The sequence below is a fragment of the Anastrepha obliqua genome, chromosome 5, assembly GCF_027943255.1.
Source record: "Anastrepha obliqua isolate idAnaObli1 chromosome 5, idAnaObli1_1.0, whole genome shotgun sequence".
Classification (NCBI taxonomy): Eukaryota; Metazoa; Arthropoda; class Insecta; order Diptera; family Tephritidae; genus Anastrepha; species Anastrepha obliqua.
In genome coordinates this window covers 39824971-39843765 of record NC_072896.1, presented here as the reverse complement: position 1 = coordinate 39843765, position 18795 = coordinate 39824971, and the positions used below count along the sequence as shown (strand labels likewise).

Below are 18795 nucleotides of genomic sequence, written 5' to 3'. Positions count from 1 at the left end.
AGTCCAGCACTGTATATGACTAGCTTTTCAGTTTTCAATTCATTCTGAGCCCATTTCAGTGCAGTGTCAATTGCTAGAGCTTCAGCCTGGAAGACAGTGCATGTGTCATGTAATTTAAATTTACGTGACGTCCAGTCGTCATCTTGTTTATGAACGACAAAAGCTGATCCACAAGCGCCTGTTTCTAACTTGCTTCCATCGGTATAGATGTGGGTCGCATTTGCATCCATAGTATTGTCAGCTTCCTGTTGTGATGCTATACTTTCAAAACGTATAAACTGACGCTCGGAAGGATGTAGTTGATTTTTTGGTGTAGTGCGTTGTTCAAGCATGACGTTTAGTGTTTCATTATATACTCCGGATAATTTGACACTTTCGATTTGCATAGTTTCTTTTATCTTCAGATGCAGCGGTGTGAATCCTGCAAGCGCCAGAGCCGAATTAGCCGAAACTGTGTGAAAGCCTCTGATTGCTCGTATAGCGAAAGTTCTTTGGAGCGAGCGAAGAAGACGGCGAATATAATTAAACTGTATAGCTTTGCCCCATATACTTGCAGCGTAAGTTATAGTTGGCTCCACAACATGCTTATAGATTATGATAACGTTGTCTGCGTGTACACCCCATGTGGGTCTAACATATCGGCATAAGTTTTTATATACTCGCTGAGCTTTATCGACAACGTACTTAGCGTGGTTGGTGAATCTCAGTCGATCATCTATTACTACACCCAGGTACTTAATTTCTTTGACGAAGATTAGTCGATTGCCATTTAAAAATAGTTCAGCTTGTTTAGCATTACTTTTAAATGCCATAGCATATGTCTTGGTGTCGCTAAAAGTCAACTTCACATTCTTTCCCCAATTATATATTAGGCGCAAAGCATCATTAGCGTAAAGTTGCAGTTCTTTTACAGTTTTGGCGCTGACTATTAAGAGGATGTCATCTGCAAAGGCCTGAATTTCACACCCTTCAGGCAGCGGCATAGAAAGAAGCTCATCTATGATAATGTTCCAAAAAATTGGACCACATACAGACCCTTGGATACAGCCTCTAGTTGTTGCTTTTGTTGCAGTGGCGTCGGCGTAGTTTAGTGAAGCGCTGCGATCTGTAAGATAGCTTATAATAAGCCTGTAAATATTAGACGGAGTTTGCATTCGTTCTAGCTGATTTAAGAGCGCCGGCCACCAAGACCATCAAACGCACCTTTAATGTCTAGAGACACACAAATTACCTGCCGCTTTTTACGCTTCTCCTTCTCAATAGTTTCAATTGCGTTACGCAAAGCATCCAAAGTTGAGGTCTGCTCTTTGAAACCATATTGTTTTGGAGACCATAGTTGATTCGATTCAGCATGATATATAAGGCGTTTGGTAAAGAGTTTCTCTAACAGCTTTCCGAACACAGGAAGGAGTCCTATGGGGCGGTAAGATCCTAGCTCATTAGTTTCAACTTTGTTTGGCTTTGGTAAAATTTTAATGTAAGCCTTTTTCCAAATTTTTGGAAAGTAACCCACACGGAGGCATGCATTATAGAGAGCTGTGAGAAATTTGGAATATTTCTTTGTAAAAGCCAAGCATATGTCTGAGGTTAGGTTATCTAAACCTGGGGCTCTATTTGGATTCATGGTTACTAACGCTTCGAGTACTTCTTCTTCAGTGAATGGTTCATCCTTGGGTGTGTTAAGGTAATGTTTGTTTCTATTGCGACGGTGGAGATGTTCACGCGTAGAGTCAACGGTGTCGTCAGGAAAGAAATGTTGCAGGAGAGCTTCAGCTGTGCCGGCGCTGGTGTCAGAGTATAGTCCGCTATATTGAAGCGTCATTGGAGGTCGATGTAATGGTGCATCCTTAATTAATCGATTTGTCAGTGACCAGACATTTTCTTTGCCTTGTTGTGCGCAGAATTCTCGGAAGTGCTCAGTTGATGCCTTCTTTAGTGCAGCGGCATATGTGCGTTTAGCATTGGAATGTTGCATAGCAACTGCTGTCGAAATTTGAGTATTTTTTGAGTTGTTTAGCTTATGATGAAGTTGGATGCACTTTTTCTTAAGATCCTCGAGTTCATTATTCCACCATGGATTTGCTGCTTTGCCACGTCCTCGAATTTTCATAGATATTGAGCACGCCTTCTTGATAATTCCAGTAAGAGATTCTACAGTATTGTCCAGATCATATGCGGTACAATTGGCAAGGTCTACATTTAAAATATCTTTTATGTTGAGCTGCTCATCTAAAACTTCTTCGAACTTCTTCCAGTTGGCTGTCTTATTGTTGTATAGATAGGTTGATGTACTTTTTGCAGCAGTAACGCTGGAGCTGTTTTCGATTTTAAAAGTTATTGCGCTGTGATCTGAATTTTGAATGGCCTCAACATTCACTGACCAATTTGTGATATGGTGTGCGAGATTTCCTGAAGCAATCGTTATATCTATGATTGAACAAGCATGTGCGCCATACCGTATCGCGTTGAATGTGGCAACCTTACCCTGATTGCTTACTTCCATATCGTTGGCAGCTATAATATTTGCAACTGCTAACCCACGATCATTTGATCTGTTTGGGCCCCATGATGAGTGCCAACCATTGAAGTCTCCACCTATGAGCTGTAGTGCTGGCCTCGTGCTACTAAGAAATTTATTAACAGCGTCGAGAGTATCAAATTTATCATCGCTTGGTTCGACATAAGCGCATGCGATATATAACGATCGTTGTGCTAAGGGCAGCTTAATGACGCTGAGATTTGGAGTTGAGTATTGTAAAATACCGAGTGCAGCACCAATAGTATTTTTTATTAAAATGCACGCCTTAGTTGTTCGATTCACCATCGGGAATTGGAACGTTGAGAATCCACTTAGTGTGCTAACAGTTCTAGTACCGGTGTATGGTTCAGATAAGAGTACAATGTCTATATCATGTGAAGCAATATATTGTATGAGCTCATTGTGTGCTTCATAGCAACGATTCGCATTAAGTTGTATGATGCTGAGTGGCTTAACAACCATACTCAATACGTGAGTTGATTCGCTGGTGCATGGATTTGAGGAAGAGGGGTGTTAGATGAGTCGGTTTTAGAGGGCATGTGAAAAGGTGGTTAGTGTTGTGCGGGGTCACATGCCGGGCATATGTATGTTTGGTATGTAGGGGTCGATTCTGGATAAATAGGAGTTTAACCTGCTGCAATATCCAGAACGTAATTGTGAGAGTGTTCTATTGTGCAGGCTATATATTCTATCATGCTTATTTATTATTCGTATCATTTCTGGAACTATTGGTTGCCCTTCCCTTTTAAGTAAAATTCAATTTTATATTCCTAATAAGAAACTCCGACAGTGCGAAACCTTTAAAATTGGGAGAACCAATTACGGGATGAATGCTCCGATTTCTAGGGTATGTGCAGATTTAAATTTGTTTTTCAATTCCTCTAGTGCTGATTTTACATTGCTTTTTTTTGTTAGTAATTACTAAATTATTGTACATTACACCCTGTTTGGGTGTTTGGCCGAGCTCCTCCTCCTATTTGTGGTGTGCGTTTTGATGTGGTTCCACAAATGGAGGGACCTACAGTTTCAAGCCGACTCCGAACGACAGATATTTTTATGAAGAGCTTTTTCATGGCAGAAATACACTCGGAGGTTTGCAATTGCCTGCCGAGGGGCGACCGCTATTAGAAAAATGTTTTTCTTAATTTTGGTGTTTCACCGAGATTCGAACCTACGTTCTCTCTGTGAACTCCGAATGATAGTCACGCACCAACCCATTCGGCCACGGCGGCTTAACATAGTCTATCAGAATGGATCCATTCAGAGACAAATAAATAATTAAATATAAGTTGGGGTAAAAATAATCATCCAATTTTGTTTTTGAACTCCTTTTTTACTAATTAAAAAAAAAACTATTTTAAGTGATAGGAATATCTATTTTGACCTTTACGCGGTTCATGTTTTTGTGTAATCTGCAGCTGCCCAGTTCACAAGTGTCAAATATGACTGACGTATGACACCATTTGTAAATCTTCCATAAAGTGATTAATTTTGCGCGATTAATTTATCATTCGAACGCGATTTGTGACGCTTGCAAATACTTCAAGTTTATACGTCAGAATAAAATTTCAAACAGTTCGGCTTTTCGTTGCTTATTACGATTTTCGATGTAGATTGTCAAAGCAAAAGCACATTGATAAATTTAGTTCCATCTTTGGCAATGAAACTACTGTGAAACGCTGAAGAAATGAGTTTAGTCGTGGGTGTCATTCAGCGCCGTAAGATTCGCCATCATTGGATCGCACATAATCTCGCAAAAGTTCAAAAAGTTGCTCTGTCTGTTGGTCTACGGAAATGTTATACTTAAAAAGACATCTATAAGATAATAATATTTGCCAAAAAATGAATCCATGTATATTTATTGCTTACCGACTGATTCAGTTTTTATTATTAGACTCAAAATATATATAACATAAATAGCAACCGTCGTATATCGGCAAGAGAAAATAAGGTAAAAAAAACTACTTTAATTTCTCCCACATATTTTCCTTCACAATAAATTAATAATAATAAATAAATTATGGCACTTCTGCAATCAAACACTTTCTGTCAGGCCGATATCCTCTGCTGCTAGTTGCCTTGATTTTGTAATATGAATATTTATAATTATATAATTTTTACGGGGCGGATCCCAAACCCAATATACAACCAGATATACGGGGTTGCTTCGCCTTCTCACATTAGCTCGCTATCGAACGGATGTTCGGAAGCTACACAGAGGATACATGTCCGCTTCCCAGTGATTGGCGATCTGGGCCTTTACCCATATGCGTGGACTTCTACATATGGAACAATCTTGCAGCCTCGAAATCCAACAGAGAATATTTCCTGCCAACAAGTACTTCTTTGAGTTAATTATCGGCTGCGGCGGTCAAAGGAAACGGAAGCAGATGTTCTCACTCAGAAATACATATTTGCGAAAGGAATGGACTGAGTAGATTGGAGAACTCATTCACACTGCCCCATATAGAGAAGTGATTTCAAACTATATTGCAAACTTGTCCAAATTTGTAGGCTTAATTTTTGTAATTTATGTAGCTATATACCGGGTGATTTTTAAGGGCTTGAGAATTTAAAATGATAACACAAAACAGAAATATTATCGGAATGAATTTTTTTTGCTATAATTTTATAGATAGATGATGATGAGATCGAACAGCTTCTATCAGGTCAAAACAATGTGCGTTTCGCTAAAGCTCGGCGGCTGATATGGTTGGGATACCTACTCAGGATGGACGGCAGCGGGATTACGAATAAGAGCTTCAACTCTCCTATTATGGGCAGTAAACACAGTGGAAGATCGACAAACAAATTGGACAGATGATGTTGATACAAATTTACGCCGTATAAATGCTAGGAGCAGCGACACAATGAACCGAGTCGTATGGCGCACTATTCGGAAAGAAGCTCTGGCTCACAATGAGTTGTAATTGCTATGATGATGATGAGATAATTTCATGGCATTAATTTTTTTAATATAATATCCGACATATACCCGCTATTACATGGTCCAATTGTTAACTACTACATATTTCCTGTAAATCTGGACATATAACGTCAATAGTGGCTTGAATATTGGTTTTCATTGCTTCAATAGTTGCTGGTTTGTCGGCATAAACCAATGACTTAACATATCCCCATACGAAGTAATACAGAGGCGTTAAATCGCACGAGCAAGGGGGCCAGTGAACAGGACTTCTTCTGGAAAAAAAACTTATCACCAAATTGATTTTGCAATAAATCGATTGTTGAGTGTGATTTGTGGCAAGTTGCGCCGTCTTGTTGGCATCAAATGCTTTGGATGTTTAGCTGACTAATTTTTGGAAACAAAAATTCAGTCAACATGGTTCATAACGCCCGCCATTCATCGTAACGGTGGCTCCTTCTTCATTAGACAAATGAAGACCGATGGCACCGCCAGTGCTTTAAGAACTTAGCGAACAGATTTTCTTTTTTCAAAGTAAATTTCCACAATGCCAAACCTTACTGAACAGAAATGTCAACACAGTTGCCATTCTCAGCCGTTAAACCGTAGTTATCGATATCGATAGTTCTCATGCAGTTAAAAAAACCCGGCAGGTTGATTTAAACGTAGTACGAGTGTATGTTTGTACTTAAATTAATAAATGTGACCGCAGCATTCATCAACTGATAGGCAGTTCAAGAAGAAGAAAAATTTTAATTATTTTTTTTTCGAAAGTGCTTAATCATTGCTTTTCACATTTGATTTCAATCATTAGCTTTACATTAATTTATTTTTTATCTTAAATTTACCCATTAATAAAAAAGAGAAGAGGGATAATAAATTTAGTTACTAAAAAATTTACTTTGTGATTTCATCTGAATCTGGAAATCAAACGCTAAAAGCTGTTGAATCAGTGATTTTCATTACAGAAAAAAATAAAATAAAAGCTGTAGCGCCTATTATTTGTTTTGGTTACGTGTTTCTCGGCTTAGATGGTAATTTGGCGAAAAGAGAAAAAAAAATAATGTCGAATGACAAAAATGTTGCACCTTCATATTCAATTTGGTTGAAACAAGCGTGTAAAGAAGCTTGTACCAAAGTCATATCAAACAACAGAAGATCTGGTTAAATGTCAAAACAACACACATTGGCAATGTGACAAAATGATTGATATAGGTATGTCGGAATAATTGAATGGGTTAACGCTCTTTTATTGAATAGAAGTCAAAATAGCGTTAAAACATAATTGCGATAATTAAGCTACATATCTACATAATTCGAGTACATATATTATATATATCCCTACTAATATTATAAATGTGAATGTAAGTTTGTTTGTTACGCTTTCACGCCAAAACTACTTAACCGATTATTATGAAACTTTGTACACATGTTATTGGAGGTGTTAGAAGTAACATAGGATACTTCTTATTAAAAAAAAAGGTCTCGAGATATAGGTCAAAACGTGGACCCGGGTAACCTTCGGATGTGTATGTACAATATGGGTATCAAATGGAAGCTGTTGGTGAATGCTGTAGTTCAGAGTATTTTTCATGCCGCTCCGTGACTAGGGTCTCGAGATAAAGACCAAAACGTGGACCCTAGAATGTGTTTGTACAATATGGATATCAACTGGAAGCTGTTGGTGAATGCTTTAGTACAGAGTATTTTTCATGCCGCTCCGTGACTGGGGCCTCGAGATATAGGTCAAAACGTGGACGCGGGTAACCTTTGGTTGTGTATGTACAATATGGGTATCAAATGGAAGCTGTTGGTGACTGCTGTAGTTCAGAGTATTTTTCATGCCGCTCCGTGACTAGGGTCTCGAGATAGAGACCAAAACGTGGACCCTAGAATGTGTTTGTACAATATGAATATCAAATTGAAGCTGTTGGTGAATGCTTTAGTAAAGAGTATTTTTCATGCCGCTCCGTGACTGGGGTCTCGAGATATAGGTCAAAACGTGGACGCGGGTAACCTTTGGTTGTGTATGTACAATATGGGCATCAAATGGAAGCTGTTGGTGAATGCTGTAGTTCAGAGTATTTTTCATGCCGCTCTGTGACTAAGGTCTCGAGATAGAGACCAAAACGTGGACCCTAGAATGTGTTCGTACAATATGGATATCAAATTGAAGCTGTTGGTGAATGCTTTAGTACAGAGTATTTTTCATGCCGCTCCGTGACTGGGGTCTCGATATATAGGTCAAAACGTGGACACGGGTAACCTTTGGTTGTATATGTACAATATGGGTATCAAATGAAAGCTGTTGATAAGTGCTTTAATACGGGGTAATTTTCATGCCTATTGATGACTAGGGTCTCGAAATATATGCCAAAACGTGGACCCGCCGTGTCTTTGCACCGAATTAAACCAAACTTACACACATTGTTAAGTAGGTATTGAAGATGGTTTCCGTATAGTTTGGATACCTATTGGTAGATAGAGTCTCGAGATATAGGTCAAAACGTGGACCCGGGTATCCGTTGGTTGTGTATGTAAAATATGGGTATCAAATGAAAGCTGTTGATAAGTGCTTTAATACGGGGTAATATTCATACCTATTGATGACTAGGGTCTCGAAATATATGCCAAAACGTGGAAACGCCGTGTCTTTGCCCAGCGAAGCGGGCCGGGTTTGCTAGTCAGTACATAAATATAAAAAGGGGAATAAAAAAATATATTTCAGAAAAACCTTTGGAGTTTCATAAACTCTAAAACAAGTGCTCTTGCATTCCATCTGCGTTATTTTTCAATGATAAAAGCGTGGATTCTGCTAATGAAGCGGCTAACCTCTTGGCCGCTTTTTTTAAACAACTTTTTTCCTCAGTCTGTTAGCGGTTGTGAATTTGAGTATGCTGCGAATTCGTCTGTTGACTTTGGCTTTATTTTGTTAACTTCGGATGATACTGCCAAAGGTATTGCTACATTAAAGAACTCTTCACAAACAGATTTTGATGGTTCGGAGAAAAACGCGTTTAAAGTTTTGAGTAACAATAAAAGTGGCTTGGAGCGCACACCTTCCAAAGGCTGTATCTCCGACCCTATTATTCGGATCGACTTGAAAATTAGGATAATATTCTTGAGATGTTGTAGAAATTAATAAGCAAAAAAAAAAATCGATTTTTTGAAGCCACAAAACCCACGTAACCCCTTAAGCAATTTTTTCGCTTTCTTATCTTCTCCAGTTGATTTTCACCGTTGTGTGGAGTCCTATCTTTTGAATCGTATTGTTGACAATCATAAGTCATATTCGTTTATCGAGTCATCTGGAGTCCCCTAAGGTAGTATTTAGAGTACTTTGCTATTTTTCTTGTTTATAAATGGCATAAGGTGGCTGCTGTAGTCGAATGGGTTGGAGCGTGACTACCATTCGGAATTCAGACAGAGCGTAGTATCTAATATCGATGAAACATCAAAAAGAAGAAAAAGTGTTTTTCTAATAGCGGTCGGCAGGCAATGGCAAACCTCCGAGTGTATTTCTGCCATGAAAAGCACATCATAAAAAATATCCGCCGTTCGGAGTCGGCTTGAAACTAAAGGTCCCTCCATTTATGGAACAACATCAAGACGCACGCCACAAATAGCTCGGCCAAACACTTCTGCTGACGACCTTAAAATCCATTCCTTTACATTCCGTAAAATTCATTCCTTCGTAATTAAGACTTTCTCCATATTGGCTTTGTAAGAACTCTGCACCCATCTTGAAAGCCCTTATAGAATTCAATACTATTTACAAACCTTTGGGACTTTTGTTGACTAATTACTTAAATAAATAAACGTCTTTTTCAAATGAAAACATATCAGGTACAACATTTATTTAGAATGTAGCGCAAAATTAATCACTCTATTTATAATTTGTGCAAATGACGTCATACGTCAATCATAATTGACATTTGTGAGCAAAAATACGAGCAATGGATCTCGTAGGCCAAAATGATGATTTCTATCGTTCAAAATCGTTTCCTTTTTTAGTACAAAAGTTATTCGAAAACAAATTAGATAATTAATTTTTAATTTTAGTAAAATTTAATTTTGGCTGGCTTCTTTGGAATCAAAGAAACTCATTGACAATCAGAGTTATAGCTTACAACATCAGACGGTCGGACGGAAATTTAGATTAGATTCAGTTTGAAATTTGCAGATCGACTACATTGTCTTTTGTGACCTCTAATCATTACATTACCTTATCCAAACTCAGTTCCCTTATTATTGTCTTAGTCTAGTAGTCGGACCTACTTTGAACCAAGAGTAATATACTTGTACAAACTTTTATGTCCCCAAGTTTCATTGAAATGTACGAAGGTTTCCTTTTAACAGGTTCGTCTTTGCAACATTAGGAGTGATGAGCTGTTATTCGATGCTTTTATTGAAAAGTTTGGTACTGTTTTTAGCATAAACTTACATACAATGTTAGCATTTAAGATCTTTCATTGTTCTTTTTTCAGTGAGTTGAAAAATTCATCTCGTCCAAAAGAAGGAACTAATCGTTAAAATTTTTCTGCGATGATCTATTACTAATTTTGAGGTGGCTGACCGAGAGAGGAGTGCATTGCACAACATATTTTGACTTCTAGCATTGAAGCACCACACGTAGTAACTGTCAACAGCTGGTATAACGAGTTCCAACATGGCCGTCAATCCTTGCGGGATAAATTTCGTGAATATCGACCAAAAACGGTTGCTGTGCCAGAAGTAATCGATGCAGTGCGACAATTCATAACGCAAGATCGTCATTTGATTTATCCAGAGATAGAGACATCCTTGAACATTAGTAGGATCAGCTCACATTCAATATTGTGTGAGCATTTGGTGGTAAGTAGATTTGTTCTCATTAGATACGACATAATTTGGCAATTACCCAAAGCACTCACATCGATTGATGTAAAGAAGTATTGACGAAATTCGATGAGTTGGTCGAAGCACATTTGTGCCATCGTAACTGAATATGCACTTTGGTATATGAAACATCAAACTACAAACAGCAATCGACAGTGTGAGCGTTCCAAGACAAGCTTAATCCCACAAAAGTTGTTCGTGGAAAAAACACCTTAAAGCAAATGGTCGAATAGTCGCTTGTTTTTTGGAAAATCTGGTCTTATCACAACTGTACCTCTACAAAAATTGCAAACAGTCAATTCAGATTGCTATACAACGATTTATTTACCAGAACTTTGCGGAGCATTCATGACATCAACCCCCGAAGAAGAACCATTCTTCACTAACACAATACGAGCTCTCATATATCGGCTCACACAAGAGAGTTTTTGAGTACTCAAAATTTTCAATTAAAGGGTCAACGATCTTACAGCCCTAATTTGCCACCCAGTAACTTTTTTCCCCCGAAAATTAAAAACAAAATGCAATGCTAACATTTTTCAAAGCCTGAAGCAACTTCTGAAGCCTTTAAACTGCTCGTTTAGCAGGTATACACTTCTGAATGGCAAAGTGCTTAGAAAATTGGGTCAAGTGAATGTAGAAGTGCATTCTGAGCATTTTGGTATACCATATCAGTTAGCATAACCTATTTCTCACACTAAATTCTGTTGAAAAAATGCTAGTCGCATCAGGTAAGTCGAAGTAATTTGTAATTAATTCATAACTGCAGCTCTTCAAAGTTTTCCTCAGAATTACCATAGACTACTGCTTTGAAATATAGGGTTCATTTTCTTTTTTCAAATTTTCTAATTATATTATAATCATGTTGTTATATAAAACAGTTAATTTGCGGGCCATTATTTATTAAAACTTGTCCATGCATATTTTACATTACACATACATATATACATATATATTTTTTATGACGCAATACAAAATGCATTCTCAGAACTTTCAGTGCATTCACTTTATAATAAATAAGAATTATCTTGTTCACAAATAACAATAAGGTCATCGCAAACTGCACCAAAATTCCAAATTTCTTGCTGATAAGAGAATTTATAATGCCAAGAATTCGCATTTCTTCTTATTCGTAGTTGACAAGACTATGCAAACAGTCTGATACCCGAGGACGCTGTGAAATGAACAAACAAATTCTGCGCCTGTGCTACTTTGAAGTATTTCTCCTGTGGCTCGCGAATAGTATTGGCGCTATCGAGGTAAACGAGGAGTCTTCTAAAGATGAAGGATGTTTGGATCCTCCTTTAATAGATTACTCAGATGCAGGAAATGAAATAGAAGCTTTAATAAAATCAGTCGAAACAATTCGAAGACAGCAAAAAGACACGGAGGATGCGCTACAAAGGTTAGTCACCCTTTTAAGAAATATTACATAAGTATTGGTCCTATTATTAAGGCTGCGGATACTAAGCATTTTGGTGTTAAAATATTGAAGTAGAAGAGTTGAGTGGGATGTGATTGTAACACAGTTGGACTACAGCATTTATCTCAGAAATTACTTGGTCTAAAAGCCCTTATACTTCAACTCGAGATTCTTCTTTAACAGTGTTTTGCACTTGAAAGCTATTGATTTCGCTCAAGAACAGAAGAACTGGAAGGCACTGGTTGATTTGTGACTATTTGTGATTTCGAAAACTTTTAAAAATTTCGTATATTTTCGGTCATTATAATTATCCGACAGTGATCGGCATATACATATAAGTGAATCGAAAAGTTGAGTTGGAAATTTTACAACTAAATGGCATTCAGTGTACAGATTATGATATCGAAATATTAGCTTGGGGAAAATGAAATCCATTATTTTCTCGGTAAATGGCTGTAGTGATCGATATCTGGTAAAGCATTGATCAAATAATTTTAAGTTTATATTCGTTGTTCATGTGACATTTCACACTAAAAAAGTACATTTGCTGCTTTATTTTTGTCCATTCAGTTGTAAGTTACAGGGTGTTAACAATCGAATTCAACAAAGAGAAAATTCGGTATATTTTACAGTTTTTCTTTGAAAAAGGTGAAAATGCGTCCTGGCTTGCTAAAATTGTGAATGATGTTTATGGTACCGACACTATAACAACCAATTACTTGCATTTTTGGTTTCGTCGTTTCCGTTAAGGCACTTTTGATGTTAAAGGAAATGTCGATAATCTCGAAAAATTTACAGAAATAACCGAAGTTGACCGGCATATTAGTAGTCGTAGCATCGCTCAGGAGCTAAAGATCGACCATAAAACAGTTTTAAACTATTTGCACAAAAAATGTTACGCGAAAATAATGGATACATTTTCTTCCAAGCCCCATTCATTCAATTCCAACAGTAAGAAGTCGTTTATCATGACCCTGCAGCATTCCTCAAGAAAAAAAAGAAGAAGAAGAAGGATTGTTTTCTTTAAGCCTACACGCATTCTGTTATGCGTACCGAATAATTTTAACCAGAAGAGTCGAATTTTTTTAAGTGTTCACGTGGGTACATTTATTATTCATGAATTGGTTTTTCTCATTCTTGGTGACTCATTGAATTTGTGAATATTGAAATGGTTTCGTCATTCATTAATTTCATATCTTTATGTTTTTCTTTTAGTGAAAAAACTCTTATGGAAATAAATGGGAAGCGTTTAGCCGAGTAAGTATGGCGCGAATTGCTTTAGTGAACATTTTTTAGAGCATATAAAATAGGCAACTAGCAATATCAACATCTGGCAAGCAACCGCCTTAGTCAATTCATTCGCTCTCTCATTCTCATCTCTCTTCGATGCTCACCTGAACGGGAACCCAAAAAAGGACTTGATAATCGAAAGGTACACTAAATATAATTTCATTTTACCTATTCCTACTACCTCGGATTCGATTACAGTGATGACATTACTAATAGTGTTGCCTGAATTCAGAATGTATAACTATTTCATTTCTGTGCATGCCCTTTCTAAATTGATTTAAGGTAATTACCTAATATTGCTGCATGGAAAATGCTCGCTTGATCTCCTAGTCACATTGGTTTGCTTCTTGCTATTCCCGCACCGTGGGTCATCTTGTACCCGCCAATATAGAGATGACTTCTTTATGGGCTCATATAGTATGTGGATATGTCTATCTTTTGTATATTATTTGTGGCCGAGCCATGCCCGAAGGGTCCAGTTCTTCACAAGTCTGACTGACTGAGACTTTCTTCCGTGCGCATTGACTCTTCTTTCCGGTGAAGATCAACAGGAGCTAACAGGATAATGTTTACTGCCTTTGAAGAACAAAATTTGGTTGTTTATATTAATTTTGGTATTAATGCCCAGTTCTACCAAAGATAGTTTTATAACTGCAATAAAGAGAAGAAGTTTTGAGGGGTTCAAACATAGCGTACTTTTTAGTCTATCTCTAATCCACGCATACTTTTTGATAATCTCTCGGATAATCTACCGGATAATGTAGTCGCATTCAAAAATTGTGTTGAATTCAAATTGTAAAATGAAACTCGATTTTGAATAATTTTGACATCATCATTGTCTCTTTGTGTTTTTAGAGTCCAAATTGTTATGGAAAAATATGAGAAGCGCTTAGCGGAACTTGAGAGCAAATTGCAGTCTACTGCGAATCTTCAACAAGAGTGAGTATGAAAAAAAATTTTGGAAAATGTAAACAAAACGTGTTAATTGGCATATTAAACGGGCATGTAAGAATGTCAAGCTCATCCAGCTTGAAAGCATACATTAAAAAAAAAAAAACAAAAAAAAAAAAATACACTTAAAGGCATTCTGTTATGCGTACCGAATAATTTTAACCAGAAGAGTCGAATTTTTTTAAGTGTTCACGTGGGTACATTTATTATTCATGAATTGGTTTTTCTCATTCTTGGTGACTCATTGAATTTGTGAATATTGAAATGATTTCGTCATTAATTTCATATCTTTATGTTTTTCTTTTAGTGAAAAAACTCTTATGGAAATAAATGGGAAGCGTTTAGCCGAGCTCGAGAGAAAATTGCAGTCTACTGCGGTTATGGAACAACAGTAAGTATGGCGCGAATTGCTTTAGTGAACATTTTTTAGAGCATATAAAATAGGCAACTAGGAATATCAACATCTGGCAAGCAACCGCCTTAGTCAATTCATTCGCTCTCTCATTCTCATCTCTCTTCGATGCTCACCTGAACGGGAACAAAATAAAGGAGTTGATAATCGAAAGATACACTAAATATAATTTCATTTTACCTTTTCCTACTACCTCGGATTCGATTACAGTGATGATATTACTAATAGTGTTGCCAGAATTCAGAATGTATAACTCTTTCATTTCTGTGCATGCCCTTTCTAAATTGATTTAAGGTAATTACCTAGTATTGCTGCATGGAAAATGCTCGCTTGATCTCCCAGTCACATTGGTTTGCTTCTTGCTATTCCAGCACCGTGGGTCATCTTGTACCCGCCAATATAGAGATGACTTCTTTATGGGCTCATATAGTATGTGGATATGTCTATCTTTTGTATATTATTTGTGGCCGAGCCGTGCCCGAAGGGTCCAGTTCTTCACAAGTCTGACTGACTGAGACTGTCTTCCGTGCGCATTGACTCTTCTTTCCGGTGAAGATCAATAGGAGCTAACAGGATAATGTTTACTGCCTTTGAAGAACAAAATATGATTGCTTATATTACTTTTGGTATTAATCCCCAGTTCTGCTAAAGATAGTCTTATAACTGTAATAAAGAGAAGGAGTTTTGTGGGGTTCAAACATAGCGTTTTTAGTCTATTTCTAATCCACGCATACTTTTTGATAATCTCTCGGGTTGCTATACATTGAATACAACCCATTCAGGACATTTGGAACAAATGAAAAAAAAATATGTTCCAGTTCGCCAGAAATTTTCCTCAAAATAATTTATGTATGTATAAATGTTTATTTCATTAATTTCAATATAATATTTATTATGCGCTAATGTATGTATGTATTTTAGAAAAGCTGAGCGCAAGCTAACCGCCATACATGATTGTACGGAGGCGAAGGTGAAGAATGGCGTGCGATATAAGGATGGCATTTACGAATTACAATTATCGGGCTTTCCGCCGTTCAATGTATATTGCCTGACTAAGTGTTTACCAGAAGACCCAAAAGATTGCTATCCGTGGACTGTAATACTACGAAATGAGCACAGCGATAATGGTACCTTGGAAAAAAGCTGGACTGAATACCAAGCTGGCTTTGGAAATGCGAACAATGATTATTTTATTGGATTAAACCGCTTGAATGTCATGACAAAGACTTCACCTCACGCTTTACTAGTTGGTGTTGATTTTGAGTCGGAGCGATTCTTTTACTATGATAAGTTTGCTATCACAGGTGAGAGGTCCAAGTATGCTGTAGATGTTTTGGAAAATGGCAGAGGAGATCCGGGTTTATATTATTTTTCATATATAAAAAACATGGAGTTTTCTACCGATGGTCATTGTGCAAGAAAGCAAAGACGGGGTTGGTGGTATAATTACTTTTGTGTTATGGACTCATTCAGGAGGTAAGTCCAGTTATAGTTTTATAGTTGTATTAAAGCAAATTTTTTATAAATTTTTTGTTTATTGTTGTAACAGCCAATTTTCTTATTACTTTTACTTGGCAATTCGGCCGAGACATTCCGACAACCATTAGAGAGCAAAAATGAGAAAATTATTTCTTAGGTGGAGTAAAAAGTATGGAATGTTGTACGCATATGTCTTTGGTGGATCGGATGTCATGATACGGAACGGTAATTTAAATGAGACGTTACGCTTCATAAAAAAGCTCCCGTAAAGTTTCGTATTTGGTGTTTGGTGTTTGTTTAATTTGATTATCGAAATAAATTGAAAATACGTAGAGAACTTTTTACTCTACCTAAAATAAGAATGTCTTTACTTTTAATTCTTGTTTGTATGGCCCTTATTATGGGCAACGTTCGATCTTCGACTGTAGTCGAAAGTGCTGATCGAACGAATTTTCATTTGGTATTATGGTGCTCATTCGTTGAAGAATAGGACTATTGTGAATTTCGATCGCTCGACGCATTTACAATAGATAATTTTTCTCAGCTGATACAGCAAATCAAAATAAAAGAAAAACCGATTGTGTTGAAATTCTTTGCTAACAACATTTTTAAAAGTTAAAAAAAGTATTTTTTGTGAAAATGAGTACAACGGAGTTGTGGTTCGACGATTCATCGGACGATGAAAGATTAGTGGAACTAGCTAGAAGTAGAAAATAAAAATTTCCTTACAGATTTTTAAAGAACTTTAGATTATCTAAAGAGGCGTTTATGAACCTATTGTCCAGTACAGAAAACCAGTTGCAGCAGTGCACCCGAGCCAAATCCAAGCGAGAAGTATCATTGAGAGAACAATTGGAGTCCTGAAAAATCGATTTAGATATTTGTTGCAGGCAAGAGCTCTTAACTATTCTCCAAAAAAAAAACCACACAAATTATTAATGTGTGTGCAGCTTTGCACAACATTTGCTTGTTTTATAATGTTCAACTTCCGGATGAAGAGTTATCCGATGAGACCCTCAACGATGATGCTGAAGATATTGAAGTGGAGTCAAATAACGGAGAAGCAGAAAACATAAGAAATGAAATTCTTAGAATATTATAGAAAAATCTAAAAAGTATTAAATAGAAACCTTTACGCCACAGTTCTGTTTTATTTTTGTTATAAATTTTCTTTATTCAATTATTCGTCATTCGAAAAAAATATGTATTTCAGTTCCTCTACGTATTTCAGCCCATACCTGCCAAGGGAAAATAAAAATGTATTTCTATAAACATCACAAAAAAAAACCATTATTAACCTTAATCCATTTTGCTGCCGTTTGAACTGCTGGTCCCAAGCAGTTCCTCCCATTTTTTTGCTGCTTTAACTTTGGTGCAAATCGCTTTTGCGAATTGTGGACTCTCTTCCATTAATGCAACTAGCCTTTCTAATTGCTGTTTGGTACTCACGTCTTTCGATCTGCATAAAATTAACAAAATTAGTATATATTTATTATTTGGTTACTATAAAACCATAAATAATAGCAAACAACTTACATTTTCACAAGTTTTCCCACAATACGCTACACAATCGAAAGCAAAATTGCATTCGACTCTAAATTCGGTAAACAACGAAAATTTCGATAGGGTTGCACCGCTCATAATACCAAATTGACATTCGATCTTCGACAACCAGCGAATATCGAAGATCGAATCTAACTCATAATAGGGGCCTATATGTAAGTATTTTTGAAGGGTTACTGGATCACAGCAAATTTTAATTAACGAAGTTCCATAGTTAAAATGAATATGTGGATGTGTATATACAAGATTGGTTGATTGGTTTTTGCCAATCTTAACTGTGTGAAATATTTAACCATTTTCTCTTGTGAGTTCGGTGCCGGAAGTAGGGAGTGCTACATCTGCTTGCACGTCTAAGGAAGCCCGATCCAAACTGGAACACTCTAACCAATGGTCAGTTATCTCATTTCAGGATCCGCAGAAGAAAATGTCCACTACCTTTAACAATATAGTTATGGCGTTCTTTGGATTGAAGAAGTGGTTAGACAACTGGCCATTGCCTTAAGTATATTAATACATAGTATTAATATTTCAAATTGCGTGTAATCTTTGTTGCCATTGCGATATGAGTATGATTATGATGATTAAATCTTCCGTAAACCTCCATGAAGCGTCCACTGTATTTAAATGTGGGAGCTACTTACTTATTTACTTATGTATGATATATGGTCTGCTCAAGGATCACAACCCCTTACCGCATTAATTCCGACTGCAAACAAGTCTCGCCAGGCGTCTCTGCTTTGCCAATTTGTTACACCAAGCCAAGGTATGGTTTGGTCGTTCCATCGGTGGTATGGTCGGTACGTCGTTGTCCATTAGCTTGCCATCTTAGCACCTTCTTTGTTTGCCAGCTTCTGCATCCATATGCTCGTCGCTGCCCAGCCGGCGCCAGCGCTGAATATTGATGCCCTTAGCTATGTTATTATCCACATCGTCGTAGAGCTCATACAGCTCGTGGTTCATTCCGTGGTAGCAATTATCGCCAACACAAAGAAGACCGAAGATTTTCCGAATACCCCAAGAGAGGCTGCATCAGTCTGCGACACAACCCGTGCTTCAGCGCCATTGAGGGGTACGGGAAAGATGGGCGTCTTGTAGAGTGTTAGTTTTGTCGGGCGAGAGAAGTCTCTGCTACACATTTGCTTACTGAGACCATGGTAACACCTTTTAGCAAGTGTGATTCGTCGGCTTATATCCAGGCTGACATCGTTGTTTTGACATCGGCGCCAAGATTTGTGAATTCCCTGACAATTTCAAAAGTATGGCTGTCCGCTGAAATGCTGTATGTAAAACGCCGTGGGTGCTATCCACTTTAAATCATGCTGAATCTCGATCTA

The 18795-nt window shown here is 37.2% G+C and overlaps 1 protein-coding gene across 1 annotated transcript; it reads left to right on the top strand.

The window, feature by feature from the left end:
* Window positions 1-6667: 6667 nt before the first annotated feature.
* On the top strand, window positions 6668-16228 carry LOC129248703 (angiopoietin-1-like). The gene is made up of 8 exons (XM_054888330.1): window positions 6668-6680; window positions 10102-10319; window positions 11480-11748; window positions 12982-13023; window positions 13912-13995; window positions 14315-14398; window positions 15341-15895; window positions 15969-16228. Exons 1-8 carry the CDS (start codon window positions 6668-6670, stop codon window positions 16024-16026), a joined length of 1323 nt encoding a protein of 440 aa, XP_054744305.1. The 3' UTR covers window positions 16027-16228.
* Window positions 16229-18795: the final 2567 nt, after the last annotated feature.

What these genes read in the sequence shown, in the direction of transcription:
- LOC129248703 (XM_054888330.1), top strand. An exon ending in TATTGTGTGAGCATTTGGTG is followed by an intron (nt 10,320 to 11,479) that starts GTAAGTAGATTT and finishes TCTTATTCGTAG; the next exon opens with TTGACAAGACTATGCAAACA. An exon ending in GTTATGGACTCATTCAGGAG is followed by an intron (nt 15,896 to 15,968) that starts GTAAGTCCAGTT and finishes TTGTTGTAACAG; the next exon opens with CCAATTTTCTTATTACTTTT.